Below are 18,342 nucleotides of genomic sequence, written 5' to 3'. Positions count from 1 at the left end.
TCGGGCAGCCAAAACTTGCCCGAGGCCCGTCCATGGTCTTCCTCGGGTCGGGTTAGGCAGCCTGAAAATTCGGGCTCGATCATCAAGTAAAAATTTAAAATTTTCGATAGTCGCAGGCGGCACATCCAAAATTTCAGCACTAATCTAATTTTTACCACTTTTCTTTACCTCAATTAGTACTACATGGAATACGGAAAAATAGTCTTTTTTTTTCCTTTTTTTTTCTCTATGGTTTTCATCTAATTTCCATGTAATTTCTTTATAGCACCCAAATTTACTCCAATACTTCCCTGAATTTGCCAAAATAGTTGCCAAGAATATATAAACACAATATGACAATTCAGAAATACAAAGAACTCCGGTTTTTAATGCGGAACTTCACTCATTTAAATTCATCCTTTCTTTTTTATAAATCATAGCAAGAATAAGTCCCTTTTTTTTCTGAAACAAATCTGATATATGCAAGCGTAATAAACCAGAACCACTGCTAGTGCTGACTCTATGAAACCTAGTTATTAGGGAAGCGTTGATTTTAGGATTTAGAGAAAAAGAATTTTTCTAGTAGGCATCTAACTATTAGATTAGTTTAAAATTATATTAGATTGAAAAAATATGTAGAATAAACAGTTTATAATACAGATATTACGGCTGAAAATAGATAAATTGCCCAAAGTTCATTTTTTTGGTATTACTAGAGAAGCTCCATTAGAGAAGTTACAAAAACACAAAGTGTCTAATGCTATATTTAGTAAGAGGGAAAGAAAATAGGATGGAGAGGTAAAAGATGAATAATAGAAAATAAGAATTATGGAAAAGAAAATGGTTTTTTTTTTTGTTGTTGTTTGGCATGAAAGGAATGAAGAAAAAGAGTTACGTTTTTTTTTTTTTTTGTTGTTGTTTGGCATTGAAGGAATGAAGAAAAAGAGTTAATGTGTATTTACTATTTTACCTATTTAAAAGTATAATATTAATTTATAAATGAGGCCAAGAAAGTAATTTCATCTTGTTGTTAGAGTGATAACTTTTCCTCCTAAAATCTCTCCACTTATGGAAGGATAAAATATGGTCGGTTCCACTTGTACTATTTTTCCTTTAAATTTCTCTTTCCTCCTCTTCTCTCTCTTATCAAATAATCTACTTTTCTTCAGATTTAAAAAAAAAAAGACTATACTTTTTTATTTTCTGTCTCAAAATCTCTCTACCTTTTTCTTTCCTTTCACTTTCTTTCCTTCTCTCTCTTATCAAATAATCTACTTTTCTTCAGATTTAAAAAAAAAAGACCATACTTTTTTATTTTCTGTCTCAAAATCTCTCTACCTTTTTCTTTCTTTTCACTTTCTTTTCTACTAAACATAGTGTAAACGATATGTGATTTTCTCATGTAATCTTATTTATTAATGGTAGTGAAATTATGTAACAGCTAAAAGTAAATGTAAGTCTCATTTTAATAATATTAAAAGTAAACCATTATAAAATTTGTACATGTTTATTTGTTTGTTTTGTCGATTTTATTACTCTTAGTAATAAAAAAATTAGAACGTCTTATCCTCAACTGCTCATATTTAATTTGGCCAGTCATGCATTTATGAGTCACTATTATCCCATTGCTTTCCCTTTTTTCGCTCTCATTCCTCTTTACATATAAGACCTCTGTTTTTTTTTTTTTTTTTTTTTTAATAACAAATAAGACCTCAAACCACTTTAGAGTAATGGTTCAATTTTTCTAGTTTTAGGCCATGGTTATTGCTTTAGTATCCACTATCCAGCTTTAGCCTTCCTTTTTTCATCCTCTCACATAAATACACAATAAACACTCACGCATTCACTTTTTCTGCCTTTAATATGTTGGTGAGTCAAATACACACAAGCAAGTGACCCATCAGCAATTCTGTCACTCCTTTTTAATACATGATGAGCATTCATTAACTGGCAACTTTAGACGAGTGATCTCTTGTAGTTCTACTTTTAGTACCAAATTGTAAACCTCTCACCAAATATGTGAGATAAAATGTTATTTCCAAATTTTTATTATAATGGTGTGACAAAAGCCAAAATGACTATAACTAATACAAATCTTCAATGGAGAAACAAATATTTAATACATACATTTTATCATTTGAATCAAGATTGGGAATCAGTAGAAAGAAGGCTAAAGATCACCATGTCCCTAGATTTCCCCTTGAGCAGAAAATACTTCCTAAGAACTCCTTCCCTTTGAAATCCACCTTTTTCAAGTACCCTTTGGGACCCCACATTTTCCACATCCACTAGAGCTTCAAGTCTCTCCAATTGTGGCCAATCTTTGAATATGGTCTTAGCCACCATTTTCACAGCCTGTGTGGCAATCCCTTTGCCCCAATACTTGGACCCCAGAACATAGCCAAGTTCGCCTCTACACCGATCATTGCCCGAATTCGCGGTCACCGAAATGGCACCAATTGGCCTGTCCCCAAGGCAAATTGCCCTGAACCATGGATGAGGGATAACCTTATCATTTATGAAGTTCATCCCTTCTTCTCTGCTGGTGTAAGGCTCCCAAGTGCAAAAACGTGTCACCTTTTCGTCCGTGGCCCACACCATGAAATCGTCTATGTCGGAGAGATCCAACAGCCGGAGGGAGATCCTTTGGAATTCATGATCACCACCTATATCTGTTCCATTATGATCTGGTTTGCGAGGAACTTGAATTTGCTGCATGACTGACCAACTTTGAGTACTATGATCAGCTAAAACGGGCAGTACTATAATATATATAAGCCTTGATGAGTGATAAATACGAGAGAGGAGATGGATATATTGTGGGAAGAATTTACATAAAATTTGAGTATATATATACACAAGCTAGTGGTCACAAGGAATTTCCTGGAAGCAAGATTTGAGATGAAGGTAGACTAGGTTGTTGTGGGCGCAAGCCGTCAAGTCACTTTTCCGTTACTTGGAGTGATGGACAAGGAGTTATACACCCTTTTGTATAATTATATATTATATATATACACATGTATAAAGTTACAATATTGTATTACTAGCGAGAATAACAAGAGATGCTGGCAATAGCCGCCTTGGTTGACCAATACTATAGCAGACGAGTTATAAGCAGTGGACGCTTGGTCACCAAGTCTTGCGGACTAAGAATTTGACTAAGAAGAGGAATTGATCCTAGGCAATTATGCCTCTCTAAGTATTATTCAACGAAACACAGGAATATTTTAGTAGTGAGATTCACTGTCATCCGGTACTTCTTTGGATTTTAGTTTTTATCTTTTTTATTAAAAGAACAACGTTAGTAGTTTAGGGGTTATTTTTTTCAACAAAATTTAAAAGAAATTTAAATTTAAGTTACAATTTTATTTAAGTTCACATTTTTTTAAGTTTTAATTTTATTCAATTTTACTTAACTTTATTCAAATTACAACTTCAACTCAAATTATAACTTAAATTCAACTTAAAAATTACACTCAAATCACACTCTAAAAGAACAACTCATTAATCTTTCTTCTTGTCTTTTTTTGGGGCAGTCCGCAATATTGTAGCAGTGGCATTGACTATTTGTCTGCTTATAGACAGGTTTTTTCTTATTGAACTAGATTCTAAGTGTGAGTTTATTATAATTGCCTTGGTCATTAATTGTGTTAACCACATCCAGTAACTCATTTTTTTCTAGTGCCTATAACTCTCCTCCAAAATTCAGATAGAAATCCAATTCTCCAACTCAAAGCTTCCAAACCCTCCATGGATTCCTCAAGAATTTCCCTCCGTCCGCTAAAGCTCTCCGATGCTAACGACCTCCTCGAATGGGCCGGCGATGATAGAGTGACACGCCATTCCAGGTGGAACACCATAACATCCATAGAAGAAGCCTTGGCATACATTGAGAAGTTTGCCACACCCCATCCATGGTACCGGTCGATATGTTTGGATGACCGTTCGATCGGATTCATTTCCGTCAAGCCAGAATCCGGCGAGGACAGATGCCGCGCACACGTTAGCTATGTTTTGGGAGCAGATCATTGGGGCAAAGGAATAACTACAACGGCATTGAGGATGACCATTTCTTTGGTGTTCAAAGAGTTCCATGATTTGGTGAGGCTTGAGACTGTGGTAGAAATTGAGAATAGCGCTTCCCAAAGGGTGCTAGAAAAGGCTGGTTTCCTAAAAGAAGGGCATCTGAGGAAATATGGCTTCTCTAAAGGTGAAATCAAAGACGTCTTTGTTTATAGTCTCTTGTCAACTGATAAGATTCTGTGATCAAATTTATTCCATTTCTTTGGAAAATGTTGGAATTTTTCTAGTGGTATGTTTTATTCACACCTTTGTGAAGTTTGTTTTGCTTTGCTTTAAGTATGAAAAAAGTGTTGTCCAACTTGTTTCTGATGTTTGTTTAGTGTACTTGCTCACAACATAGATGTACTAAGTATAAAAATGTATCATCATGGTTAATTGAGTCTTCTACCTTCTCATTTCTTGTAAATCCATTTTATGGGACCCACTTGAGTCATTGTGGTGACATACCTTATTATCAAAAGAGCCGCCTTTGATTTTCTCTTGGACAAAATTAATTGACTAAGAGGAAGAATTTTTATTTGAACATCCAAAGCCCAAACAAGAGAACCAGTTCCTGTAATTAATTTTATTTTTCAAATCTAAGATAATACAATGGCGGAAAAAGAAATTCTTGTATATTATACCCAGTTGAGCATTTCGCAAGCCCAATATTATTTGAATTCCTATTGTCAGACTTTTTGGCCAATTTAATTATGTCACCGTGTGTTAAATGAACAAAACTTAAATTGCTAGGAATACTAAAGTTGATTCTTCTTTGATCAACCTGAAGCGTAATCTGTTTATTAAAGTTGTCTAGAATCTTTTAATATATAGAATCATCATCACCTACTACCAACTCTTTGGCTTTCGCTTTTATTCGCAAACAGAACAATATCTGTATTGTGATCTGTGTCAAAGTTGTCTGCAATTTTTTAACAAAAATTTCATTGTCAGATGCCTAATTCTTTGGCCTTTTCTTTTTATCAAAAGAACAATATCAGTATTATCCATTTCACCCAGTAGTGCTCTAATTTAAACTAATTAAGATTTTGTGGGTTTTTCATACTTTTGTTTATGTGATTTTAATTATATATAACGTTCATAAGCATGCACTTCCTCTGGTGATACCATACCCCGTGTGTGTGTGTATTCCTTTTCCAACTCTGACAATAGCAATTAGTCCAAAGAAAATGGCAACCAGTGGTTTGGAGATCACACTCCGTCCTTATAGGATCAACGATGCTGATGACTTCCTCGTATATGCTGGCGATGAGAAGGTGACAAGATTCACCAGGTGGAACACATTCACTTCCAAGGAAGAGGCACTTTCTTACATCAGCAACTTCTGCATTCCCCACCCGTAGTGCAGATCCATATGCATCGGTGACCATTCGATCGGATTTGTGCTCATCATGCCACGAGAGGGCGATGACAAGTGTCGAGCGCGTGTGGGGTACGCCTTGGCTGCCGAGTACTGGGGCCAAGGCATAACACCTAGAGCTGTGAAGGTGGCCATTTCTGAAGGGTTTAGAGAATTCCCACATTTGGTTAGAATGGAAGCCTTGGTTGAGGTAGAGAACAAGGCCTCTCAAAAGGTGTTGGAAAAAATCGGGTTCTACAAGGAAGGTATCCTAAGGAAGTATACCTTTAACAAAGGCACAGTAAAAGATATTGTCATGTACAGTCTTTTGTCTGGTGATCTTATGACCTGAATTGTTACTTTTTTCAATCTTAAATCTGATGCTTAAAACTTCCCTTAATTCTTGTTGTGTTTGACTATAATAGTTTGTTTTACAGATTTCAGATTTGCTTTGTGCTTGACCCATGTCACTTTTTTTTTTCCTGGTGTTACAGTTGTAATATTCTTGAATAATGAACTTGCTTTCATTATCAATTCTTTATCGTAATAATGAATATGACATTTATGAAGCAAATTGAGTCACATGCCAAGAATGAGCAATTTGTCTGCTAATAGGCAAGTTCAGTGTATGCACCCAACTCTGTATTATTGGACCAGATTCTAAAATTTAGCTCATCATATTTGACCAAGTCCTGATCTTTTGCATTGTCCACTTCCCAAGCAATTATTCACTTTGAAACTCATATTCTCTTCCAAGATTTAGATTGAAAACCACTCTCAAAATCAAAGCTTCCGATCCATGGATTCCCCGAGAATTTCGATTAGGCCCTTCAAGCTCTCTGATGTAGATGACTTCCTCGAATGGGCAAGTGATGATAGAGTAACACGCTACCTAAGGTGGAACACCATAACCACCAAGGAAGAAGCCTTGACATACGTTGAGAAGGTTGTCATACCTCATCCATGGCGTCGGACCATATGTTTGGATGGCCGTTCGATAGGATACGTCTCGGTCAAGCCAGAATCTGGCGACAACAAATGCAGGGCACATGTTAGCTATGCTGTGGGAGCAGCCTACTGGGGCCAAGGGATTGTCGCAATGGCACTGAGAGTGATGATTTCGTCGGCGTTGAAAGAGTTTCCTGATTTGGTAAGGCTTGAGGCATTGGTGGAGGTTGAGAATAGAGCTTCCCAAAGGGTACTTGAAAAGGTTGGGTTCCTAAAAGAAGGGTTGTTGAGGAAGTATGGCTTCTGTAAAGGTGAAATCAGAGACATGTTCATCTACAGCTTTTTATCAACTGATAAGATTCTATAGTTTGAAGTGGTAACAAAAACAGAAAATTTTCCATTTCTGAGAGTTGTTTGCAATGAGAAATGATTAGTTATTGGTTTAGACAGTATAAACTAGAGAAATTAGTCAAATTGCTTAAGCACATTAGAGAAACTTTTATAAGAGCCTTTCATTTGTTTCTCTTTATTAGAATCCCACATTGACTGGAGATATTGACATGATCCATTTAATAAGGTAAGGACAATCCTCCCCTAACAAGCCGGTTTTGTTAGGTTGAGTTAGGCTCAATATCCTTCGATTTCTGTAAAATTGTATCAGAGCAGGCCCAGTTTTACAATGTTGAGTCCCCCAATATCGACTTATTCGCAGCGGTTTGGCATGGTCCACGCTGTGCGTGAGGGGGCGTATTAGAATCCCATATTGGTTGGAGATATTGACATGATCCACTTAATAAGGTGAGGGTAATCCTCTCCTAATAAGCCGGTTTTGTTAGGTTGAGTTAGGCCCAATATCCTTCGATTTATGTAAAACTCTTTGACGAAATTTTATCTTTCCAAACTGCATTTATTCTAAATCTTCGTATGGTGATCAAGACATACTTTGATTATATTTCATCTCTTCAACAAGTTTAGTAACGAGCACAACGGCCCCATACTTCTGAATTCTGATGAAGTGAAGAAGCTATAATTAAATTTAGAGAAATTTACAAAAGGAACAAATTAATTATCCCATTAAAGAGAACAATCATAAACTTAAAAAATTCTCCAATGTTAACCAATACCAAATGTTCAAAAAATCCAATCACCAAGTATTTCATCCCAAAGATCAAGCATTTAAACTTCAAATGTCATATAAAATTATGACACTAAAAGAAAACAAACTAAAGCCTTAAAAGAAAATCTCATTCAAAACCTCTTCTTGAAACCTTGGAAAGGAATGACAGCCTTAGGCTCAACTTGAGTTAGGCCAGGAATATCAGACATGCCAAGAGCAGCAAGCATGTCAAGAATCTCCTTGTCAACGTTGATCTCTCATCAGTCTTGATTGCGGACTCATCAGGGACGTAGTCCATGCGCCTTTCGCGCTTCATTTCTTGGAGCTTGAGAGATATTCCTCGCACCAGGCCCTTCTGAATCCGCTTCATCAGGTGCGTTGAGAACCCCGCGATCTTGTTGCGCAGCCGCTTTGTGGGAATTATGGCAATGTCCTCTATGACCTTCTTGTTTGTGTAAAAGTCCAGGGTCAGTCTTGAGTAGTAAACCTCAAAATTGCCATAATTAAGGGCCTGTTTGGGATCATTCTGATGAGAGATAATTTTTGTACACCATTGTAATTAATTAGCACAAACCTGTTTGATGAAGTTGCAAGTATGATAAACATTGAAAGTTACATATTACTTTGCATATAGGTAATAAGTGATTGATTTTTTAGAGTGATCAGTACACTTTAATTGTTTGAAGCTAGAACAATCATGTATTAGCTCCAAATCCAACATAAATTGGTAAAAGAAATTGGTTTAATCAACACCAAAAATTGAAAGTTTAAAGTGGACTAATGAGCAATCACTTAGGGCATTTAAACTAAGAAAAACCACTGAATATGATGGCCTAGCAGTAATGGACTATTGTGGTGGGCTTGTGGTTACCCACAAGAGTATTAAATGTGAATGCTTGTTTTTTTGTCAGCCTAATACTCCATTGACGCTAATTGCTCCCTACTCAGACTTTTTATCATTAAAAAAATAAAAAGAAAAAAAAATAACTACAACACTAGAACTAACAGATTGCAGTATTAATCCAATAGAAAAAGGCCTAAGCTTTCAAGCATTAGTAAGATTTGTTATTGATTGCCATGCGAAAACAAAACCTTCAACCTCGAGATATAATAAAAGAAATAATGACAATTGTCATGGTTAAAGTACGTTTTACCAGAATATTTTTACTCATATTCTACTTAGAATATTTCTTTTTTCCTGACAGGGTACTTTTCGTATTCTACTAAAATACATTTCATATTCTATCAGAATTATTTTTAATAACATAAATAAATAATAAGATAATTACTCTGTAGTTTTCTCTTTTCCTTTTTCTTCTATTTTTACATCTCTCTCCTTCTGTTTTCTTTTTCTTTTTTAGGCTACTAATGTTTATCTGATTGGTCCGACACATATTGGACCTGCCTAGTTACTCTTTGGATAATGTTACTGTATTTTGGTCCAATTAGCTTAGACCACTAGGACTGATATCTCTATCCTTCTACAAATTCGTTGTGAAATTATGGCGACTGTTGTGTAGAAAAGGACAGAAGAAGAAAGGAGCTAAATCATTACTAGAGGTGTAAATCGGCCGAGTAGGGTAGAGTTGAGCCGAAAAATTGAGCCTACCTGACCAGTAAGTACGGGTTAAGATTATGACGACTGATGTGTAGAAAAGGACAAGCTTCTAGTCTAGGATTTGCTTCTTTGTTTTTTTTTTCCCCATACTAATCATTCCTTACATTGACATATTTTAAGTTAAAATGCCTTTTGGTTCTCAGTTAATTAAATTATAGTTTAAATTTTTATTATTTTTTCTGGGTTCGTTTGGTTGGAGGATTCAAACCATTTTCGATTTACATGTATTTTTTGTGAGAGAAAATACTGTAGCGAACCACGAATCATGATTCGAATCAGGGAACGAATCCCTCTACCAAACGCCCCCTTAAAAATTAAAATTTTTGTTCAAATTTTCAGTTTAAACTTAAATGTTTAGATATTGACATAGGTCAATTATTTTTAGATGAGTACTTCCAGTCATTTTTAAAGAGTTAAAACTCCGTTACTCACATAAGATGAATCGGTTAAGGGGATAAGTGAGATCCTAGTTAATAAAAATAATTATTAGATAAGAGATCTATCACTCTTGCATAGTAAATAGTAATTCTTGGAACTCATATAAATGTGTGTAAATAAAATGAAAAGAAAGTAGGACCAAGGGTGGGCCATATATAAGCACTTAAAAGCTATGAAAAGTGACATATGAATTCTGAGGGGTCCACTCCTTTTATCCTTACCTTTTTATAGGTCTTTCACATGGCATTGAGGAGTAGTACAAGCTGTGATATCTAGCAAATACTGCTGTTTTTACTAAACTATTTATGGTTTTAGCTAAATGGTTAAAGAGAAACTATGCAAAGAAAAAGTGATTACAAAAGCAAAGAGACAATTCTTTTCCCCCTATACACAGCCAGATCCCGTATGTACAGGAAAGATTGATTTTGTTTGTTTTTTTTCAAAATTGGGGTTTTGGAATTGCAGAAGGTAGTTTTGTTCTTTTGATTCAATATTAGTAGGGATATTGTGGTCTTTTATGATAAAATTAACTCACGTGATAAGTTTCCTTAGTAAAACCGTGAGAAAATTAATGAAAATAGACGGAAAGGTTTAAGTTGACAATGTTTAAGGAGTTTATGGCTAATTTATTAACAGAATTTGTGAAGATTTAATATGGTTTAAAATTTGTCCTGTTCTTATTATTATTTGTTAAAAATATGACCATCTTAATAGAATTTGATGAAAAAGGAATGATACTCTAAAATTGTATCCCATCCCACCAGCAAGTATATTTACAAATTACCACAACTTTCTCATAATTCATATGATATCTTGTTGATCTTTCATCTTAATTTGTTGCTAATTATCACACAGATTTTATGTTAGTTTACCTTAAAAATCTTTTAGAAATTTTTGAGAAAATTTCAGAACTTACCTAGTGCATGAATGTTGATTTTTATCTCTTATTTTTTATTAATACTTTTTTTTACTAATATAATTATTTATATGATTAAAAACGGTATTAATCAAAAATAAAAAGTAAAAATTCATATTTACACACTTTAAAAAAATATTTATCTCCTTTTAGTATTTAGGGTCCGTTCATTTCGCTGATTTGAGTTTGTAATTCGAGTTGAGATGTGATTTTATGTGAGAGTTTTTTACTGTAGTAAAAAAATTAGATATGACTGTTTCTGAGAACTTTTTACAGTACAAAAACTCAAATTCTAAACTCGAATTGGTGAAGTGAACGGGGCCTTAGTATACCCACCGCCAAGATCCTATGAACCTTATAATCTTACTCGTATAGAAATTTCCTGAATCTATATAAGATTTATGGTTAGCCATTAGTGGGGGTTACTCATACACGGAGACGTTTGGTTCATGGATTAAAATCATGTGATTAGAATCATTTTCGATTTACGTGTATTTTTTGTGAGAGAAAACACTGTAGCGAACCATGAACCATGATTCAAATCATAGTTTGAATCCTAAAAAGACGTTTGGTTCATGGATTAGAATCATTTTTTATTTATGTGTATTTTTTATGAGAAAAAATACATGAACTATAATTTAAATCATGATTTAAATCCTCCAATCAAACATTCCCTAAAACAAAATTTCTTGTGGGCGGTGTCTATGATCTTTCTTGGTCTTGTCAGCCCCTTCAATCGATCCCATCTCAAAACATTAGTCCACATCAATGCTGACGTGGATACAAACAAGTGACCACAAGTCTATATATGTGGGACCCCTATAGAAATCAATATCATTGAATTATTGATGCACAGCATGAAGATAACCATTTGGTGAAGAGTTCTCACAATCAGATCCTTATGACCATATATTCACTCCATTCTCTTTGAGAAGACACCTACCTATACCTATAGCACTAAAATTCTATGACAATTGTTTTTCTTTTTTCTTTCTTTCTTTTTTATTGATGAAGTATATGATAATTGCTTAAGTCTCGTTCATTTTATCGATTCGAGTTTTGTTATAATAAAATGTTCTCAGAAACAGTCACATTTAATTTTTTTACTACAGTAAGAAGCTCTCATATAAAATTACATCTCAACTCGAATTAAAAATTTAAATCAACGAACTAAACGGGCCTTATATATTTTCGTTAGTGAAGAGAAAATTAACCCTAACATTAGATCAGGACCTACCTCCAATAATAACACAAACAAAGATGGGATCCACCTCTTATCAAATCATCTATATTGAATATGCCATAAAGACATAATGAAATGCTCTTGAAAGTCGTAAACTTTTGCCCCTAAATAAGGTTACATCATGAATGAGAAGTTCAAAAAGTAATCTCAAGTTTCGCCTAAACTATTAGGGGGTGGCATGACGTTGACAATATTTTAGAGTTGCTGCCGTTTTAATTAATTAAGCTTATTTGGCAAATTCAAGTTATTAATTATTAAAAAAAATCTTATTTATTATAAAATTCAAGTTATTAATTTCATATTTGTTCATCGTTTCGCTTCCCTGTCTATATATCTATTTTTCTTTTAGTGAGAGAAGCATTTATTGATTAGTTTAACTACATATGTTTAAGCCCCATGTTCTCTCATATATCTTTCATTAATTATTAAACTAATAAGCCTCCTTGTCAATCGTGTATAATTTAAATAATGATCAATATAGTTTGGTAGCTTAATATTGGAAAACTTAATTATGATTATTGCCTCTTTTTTAGAATCTCTAACGTTGTATTATCCTTTTCCTTTGGCCATTAACTATGAAACCAAGTACAAATTATAATTAGTTCACTCATGAGAATTACCGGATTATTCCACAAGTTTTAGGCACTGCATGCATGGCACCCAGCTGACGTACATCTACTTCTATATAAATATATATATATATATTATACATTATATATAATATATATAGTGAAAATTTTATTTATAATATAAAAAAATGTTTAGGGTGTTAGGTCATCAATATATATGTTTAGTTCAGAGTCATGATCTTCTAGTAATATTTTATCAATTTATCTATTAATTAAGGCTCATAGAACACATCAATGAGCTAATTCGAGATTTGGATCAATTTTAACGTGATGTCACTACATGTTTTGTCTAATCGAGGTTTATTATAAACCTAACCCTTCGGACCTTTTGTCACTCTCATAGTGGAGTTTGTGCTGCATTAGGTTCTAATTAAGGAGGTTTTGGCGTTTTTCTAGGTATTGTATCGCTTTCTAGGTACATAGAGATTTGAGATCACTCTTTATCTTTGAAAGTTAAGGCTAAACGTATACAAAACCCTTGTATATAAATTGGCTAATTATGGTTTAGGCATTTTCTTTTTTGGGGGGCTCAAGTAGCCTTATAGGCCATATAAAATTGCTATGAGAAAAGACGTTGGTAGTATGACTAAAGGCACATTTGGGAGTGCTTTTTAAAAGCTATTTTTGACTTTCTAAGTTGAAAAGTTGTTTTTAAAAGTGTTTTAGCTAATCAGAAGAGCTTTCAGTTAAAATCAGAAATTGTGATCTTTAAAAAAAGCGCTTCTGAATAGACTTTGAAACTTATATCAGAGTTTAATCAAGATATTATAAACTTAATTCTAACACTTTTATTGCTTATTAGAAAATTTAAAAATTATTTTGACCAATTAAATTATTTGTTCCAAACAATTACTAAAAAGTAAAAACAAAAGCTCTCTCAAATAGGCCCTAATTAGACTTTTGTTTCTTTATAAGTGATTGGTGAGAAAATTATCTTCACAAAGTTCCAATAGCTAGAGAATGGTGATTTTGACCTAATAATAATAATAATAATAATAATAATGTTATCTTATGATTTGCCTAAAGAAAATATTAGTGGTGCTAAGACTCGTAATTGAAAGTTTTCATTTCAGAATAAGTATACACATAATCATTTATAGGATATCGCAAAGTTTTATATACAAAACTTAGTGCAAAGCATGCAGTCTTAAGTACACTACTAATAACTGATTAGCAAAAAAGTACACTACTAATAAGATATAATGCTTGACAATAAGGTACATAAACTTGCACCAAAAAATAAATGAATAAAAACTTTTACTCCATTAATTGGAGGTAGAGAAGTCCGAGAAAATTGACCAAGTCAAGACTTATGAAATTGTTGTATGGAAATTCCCAAAACAAAATGTCACACGTGTCAATATATCATGATTGTCTAATTCCATCACGACTTTTAATCGTAGATAGACGGAGGATACATGATATGAAATGCTAATGCTAATAACAATAATAATAAGGGAAATAATAGAAAATACGCTAATATAAAAAATTTTAAAAAGTACATAGATTATTTTTTAATTATAGAAATTAATAAGTCATAATTTGTTAAGTTATGGTTCATAATCACATAAATTATGGATAAATTTGTTAAGTTGTGATTCATAACCAGACAAGTTATGGACGAAAACAATAATTTAGCCTATTTATTAATTTATGTAAACTATTGACCTATTAATTTTAATTCATCTCAAGTTTTTACCTATTTTTCTCTTTCACCTCGTGGGAAATTAAGTAGATTTTCACGGGCCACATAAAAGAGAGTGAAAATTAGTTAAATAATTAGTGAAAAATTAGTTTATATTTTTTTTATATACTCTGTAATCCTCAGAATTCCTTATTATAATAGAAGGGATTAAGAGATATGAAGTGTACCGTTAAATTTTTTTTTTGACAATTAAAAAAAATAATAATAGTAGTAGTAATAATAATAATAATAATATTTTGACTAGCAAAAAAGATAATAATAGTAGTAGTAATAATAATAATGATGATAATGGTTATAATAATAATAATAATGAAGAATGTAATAATATATGTTCGAATCATATGTGAAATAAGGGTAGACTCCTCATGTGTATAGGGCCCACCTCTTACTCACATATTGACCTAATCGAGTCGGGATCTATATAGGTATTCGATGAAAAACAAGGAAAATTAAGTACTGGTATTTTAATTTGTTGCGTTCTATGCCATATCAAGATGGGATTGCTAGCACTCGATTCCTCTTTTTTCATCCCACCTATGTTGGTACTATTGGATGGAAAACAAGTATTCAAAAAACTATGGGTACAAAGTTGACAAGTATATATAGCTATGAAATGATACAGAAAACAAGTTATGTTTGTTATCACTACGCCTTTTATTTTTATTTTTAATTTCCTTTTAGTGACTACTACGTCACAACTTCTAAAGAGTCTTAGAGCCCGTTTAGTTCACTGATTCGAGTTTTTAATTCGAGTTGAGATGTGATTTTATATGAGAATTTTTTACTGTAGTCTCGTTTACTTTGCGGATTCGAGTTTTTAATTCGAGCTAAGATGTGATATTGTTCTGAGAGCTTTTCACTGTAGTAGAAAAAATTAGATGTGACATTTTCTGAGAACTTTTTATTGTAGAAACTTAAAACTGAAAACTTGAATCGGTGAAATGAACGATGCCTTTAACTAATAAAAATTGTATTTTAAAGTACTTTTTTTTGTTCGAGTATTTAAAAGTAACTTATGAATATAAGGAAGTAAGTGAACTGAAGTAATCACATGATAAATATTTGTTAATTATAAAAGGCATTGTCAAACCAATGAGTAACAAAGTTAACATAGCTTATTAGTGATTGACGATTATGGTTCAAAAAGGCTAAGACAGAGGTGTTTTCATTGATGAGTTGCATTGAATTTCCCCAAAGCAGTGTATTAAAAGAAGTTGCACAAAAGAGCTATCATTATACTTATTTTATTAATAAGTTTAAAGGGCTTTGGAACTGCAATCCATGTGCATCTTTCCACTAGCTTGATTACCCATAAAATGTTTCATGTATTTAAATGTTTTATTATTACATTTTTAGAATTTAGAAACAGGGGATTTTGCTATGAAAGTCTATTTTTATTTTCATATGATTGTAATCATAAAAGGTTTTAATATCATATCTACGGAAATATAAAGAATTATACTATGAAAGCATATCTTATTTTCATATCATTTTAATAAATTTTGAGATAAAAAACATATGATATTGATAAAAGTTACTTGATCATAAATGGTTTTAATTTCACATCTACTATCTACTAAAAAATTAAAAAAAATTAATATTTCCCTTCCATTTCATGTAAAATTGTAAGAGCCTACTTTTAGGCATCAGGAGAAAAAATTTTGACACCGTGTTAGAAGATACGATAATTTATGAAATTTTACGTTAGAATTTGTAAACTCGAATGATAAAATTATAAAAGTTATTATAAATTTGTTAATTTTGAAAGAATACGATAATTTATAAATTTTACGTTAGAACTTATAAATTTAAATTATCCATTATATTCTTCTAAAATTAATAAGTTTATCTTAACTTTTACAACTTTATCATTCTAGTTATAAATTTTAACGTATAATTTTATAAATTATTGTGTCTCTTAATATGGTGTGGAAAATTTTTCTCCTAATGCCATAAGAGTTCGTTTATTTTATGTATTTAAATTTATAATTTTAATTTTAACATTTTTTTCATAAAAAATTTAAATTTTAAACATTAAAATTAAAAAATTATTAATTTAAACGCATAAAGTGAATGGACTTTAAGGGAATATTTGGTTAAATGATTCATACATGATTTGAATCATAATTCATAATTTATTATAATATTTTCTCTCATAAAAAATATACATAAATTAAAAATAATTATAATATCATGATTTTAATTTATGAACTAAATGTTTCCTTAAATTTATATAAATTTGATGGTTTTTTCCTACGAGGGTACTTTGGTACTTCCGTGTAGCCGATTACCACAGTAATCAACAAAAATTATCGATGATGACGCATGATGACAGAGTGGGCCCTTATGTTGGACCAGGAATCTGGCTCTTTAACTGGACTTAAGTGGGGCCCAAATTCGGCCAACATATAAACATAAGGAGACTGACATGATCTATTTAATAAAGTGATAATAATATTTTGTTAGTAAATTGATTTTGTTATGTTAAATTAGATTTAATATCTTTTAATTTATATAAAATAGTATCAAAATAAATTTAATTTTATAATGTTGAGTCTTTTAATATCATTTGATTTTTGTAAAATAAAGTTTTATTATGCGAGATACATATCTGGAGTTAGAAATTTTTAAAAAAATTCAAATACTATAAAATTATCAAAAATAATGTAGTTATTATCATAATAATGTCATATTTTATACCATATAATAATGCAATTATTATTTTAATGATATCAAAGTTTTATTATGCTGAGAGCAGTGAACATCCCACATAATTGATCAAATCAAGTGGGGTCGATTAACCCAGACAGTAGAGATTTAGATATATGTAAATTTATAATTATATAATTGAAAGTATAAACGGTAAATGTAACTGAATTTAATTAAACTTTCATGTTTTTTCATGACTCGTTTAATTTATGTGTTTAAATTAATAATCTTTAATTTTAACATTTAAATTTTAAATTTTTTATGAAAAAAAATACTGACTCTTCATAAAAATATTACAGGCATTTATAAACATGAGATTTTTTTACGATACATCCCTCACTTTTGCTTTATAAGATTTAAATTAGACCCCATTTATTTTACCAATTTGAATTTAAAATTTAAATTTTATTATAGTAAAAAATTTTTAAAAACAACCTTATTTAATTTTTTTATTATAATAAAAAACTATCACATATAAATTTAAATTAATAAACTAAACAAGCACTTAATCTCAAAACCGTTAAGATCATCAAATAGGCAGGCTATCTGCCCATAGAGCATAAACTTGTGTCAGAAGTTTCTACAATAATGAATTAAATTTAAATACCTTACTGAAGTCAATGATGTCATCGTAACTGATAAATTTTAGAATGTAACTGATAGTAGCGTTAATTGTAGCTACGCCCACTTTTTTAAGATTCGTGACAGAATTTTTTCCTTTTTTTAAAAAAAAAAGGTACTCTTAGACCTCCGATTAAGACGATTTATTTATATTAAATTTAAGAGAAAATTTTATTTTAATATTATGTATTATATTAAAATATAAATTTAATATCATTTATTTTTAATAATTTCATGTTAATATTTCAACTTTTTTAAAAAATATATTTTTTAATACTTTAGGATAGTTTTTTGAGATAAAAAAAGATAACATTATCCTTATTATTAAATATAAAAAAGCTTTTGAAAAAAATTTAAATATGTAATTAAACACTTAAACTTCATTCCGTCCCAAATATAAAACAAAAATCTTGATTGCAGGTTTAAAATTTTTTAAAAGGTCTTTTTTTATATATTTAATAATAATGGTAATTTTGTATTTTTATGTTCTTAAAAACTGCCATGAGGTAGTAAAAGAAGATTTTTTTAAAAGATCGAGATATCGGCATGAAATTATTAAAAATATATAATATTAAATTTATATTTCAATATAATGCAAAGTACCAAAATGAAATTTTTCATAAATTTAATCATTTTTTTATACTTTTTAATTTTAAAGAAAATTTTGATCAAATCCGAGATTTATAAACATTTACAATGTCCTATCCCTACATATAAATCTCTGTTTTTTTTAAAGGAACTTTTTATTCCCTGTTTTAAAGAAGCCAAATTATATATAGACCCAACAAATGCTTTAGGCTGAGGGGTCCCTCCAAGGTTAGATAGGTGTGTTTTTTTTTACTACTCAAAATTTTTATGTAAGAAAAAATATTATAATAAAATTTAAATTTAAATTTTTTATAAAATAAAAAAATTTTGCTTTGTGAAAAGAACAAGTTACAAAATTCTCACTACCAAAACGCCCAAAGTACTATTAGAAGAGGACACAGTAAAGAAG

The 18,342-nt window shown here is 31.1% G+C and overlaps 4 protein-coding genes and 1 pseudogene across 4 annotated transcripts; 3 read left to right on the top strand and 2 right to left on the bottom strand.

The window, feature by feature from the left end:
* Positions 1–1,979: 1,979 nt before the first annotated feature.
* On the bottom strand, positions 1,980–2,924 carry LOC21388901 (uncharacterized N-acetyltransferase p20). Its single transcript, XM_010097853.2, has one exon. It carries the CDS (start codon positions 2,695–2,697, stop codon positions 2,122–2,124), a length of 576 nt encoding a protein of 191 aa, XP_010096155.1. The 5' UTR covers positions 2,698–2,924; the 3' UTR covers positions 1,980–2,121.
* Positions 2,925–3,572: 648 nt separating this feature from the next.
* Positions 3,573–4,452, top strand: LOC21388900 (putative ribosomal-protein-alanine acetyltransferase). The gene has a single exon (XM_010097852.2). It carries the CDS (start codon positions 3,730–3,732, stop codon positions 4,243–4,245), a length of 516 nt encoding a protein of 171 aa, XP_010096154.1. The 5' UTR covers positions 3,573–3,729; the 3' UTR covers positions 4,246–4,452.
* A 351-nt stretch (positions 4,453–4,803) lies between these two features.
* LOC112091539 (uncharacterized N-acetyltransferase p20-like) lies at positions 4,804–5,758 on the top strand. The gene is given in 1 exon segment (XM_024165461.1): positions 4,804–5,758. A coding segment is annotated over 1 exon segment (522 nt). The 5' UTR covers positions 4,804–5,231; the 3' UTR covers positions 5,754–5,758.
* Positions 5,759–6,094: 336 nt separating this feature from the next.
* LOC21388899 lies at positions 6,095–7,280 on the top strand. The gene has a single exon (XM_010097851.2). It carries the CDS (start codon positions 6,201–6,203, stop codon positions 6,714–6,716), a length of 516 nt encoding a protein of 171 aa, XP_010096153.1. The 5' UTR covers positions 6,095–6,200; the 3' UTR covers positions 6,717–7,280.
* Positions 7,281–7,597: 317 nt separating this feature from the next.
* The window catches only part of LOC21388898, a 13,091-nt pseudogene continuing 2,346 nt past the window's right edge, over positions 7,598–18,342 (bottom strand).

This window comes from Morus notabilis, unplaced genomic scaffold (genome assembly GCF_000414095.1).
Source record: "Morus notabilis unplaced genomic scaffold, ASM41409v2 Scaffold1508, whole genome shotgun sequence".
Taxonomy (NCBI): domain Eukaryota; kingdom Viridiplantae; phylum Streptophyta; class Magnoliopsida; order Rosales; family Moraceae; genus Morus; species Morus notabilis.
The sequence above is the reverse complement of the archived record's forward strand: the minus strand, read 5'-3'. Positions and strand labels throughout refer to the sequence as shown.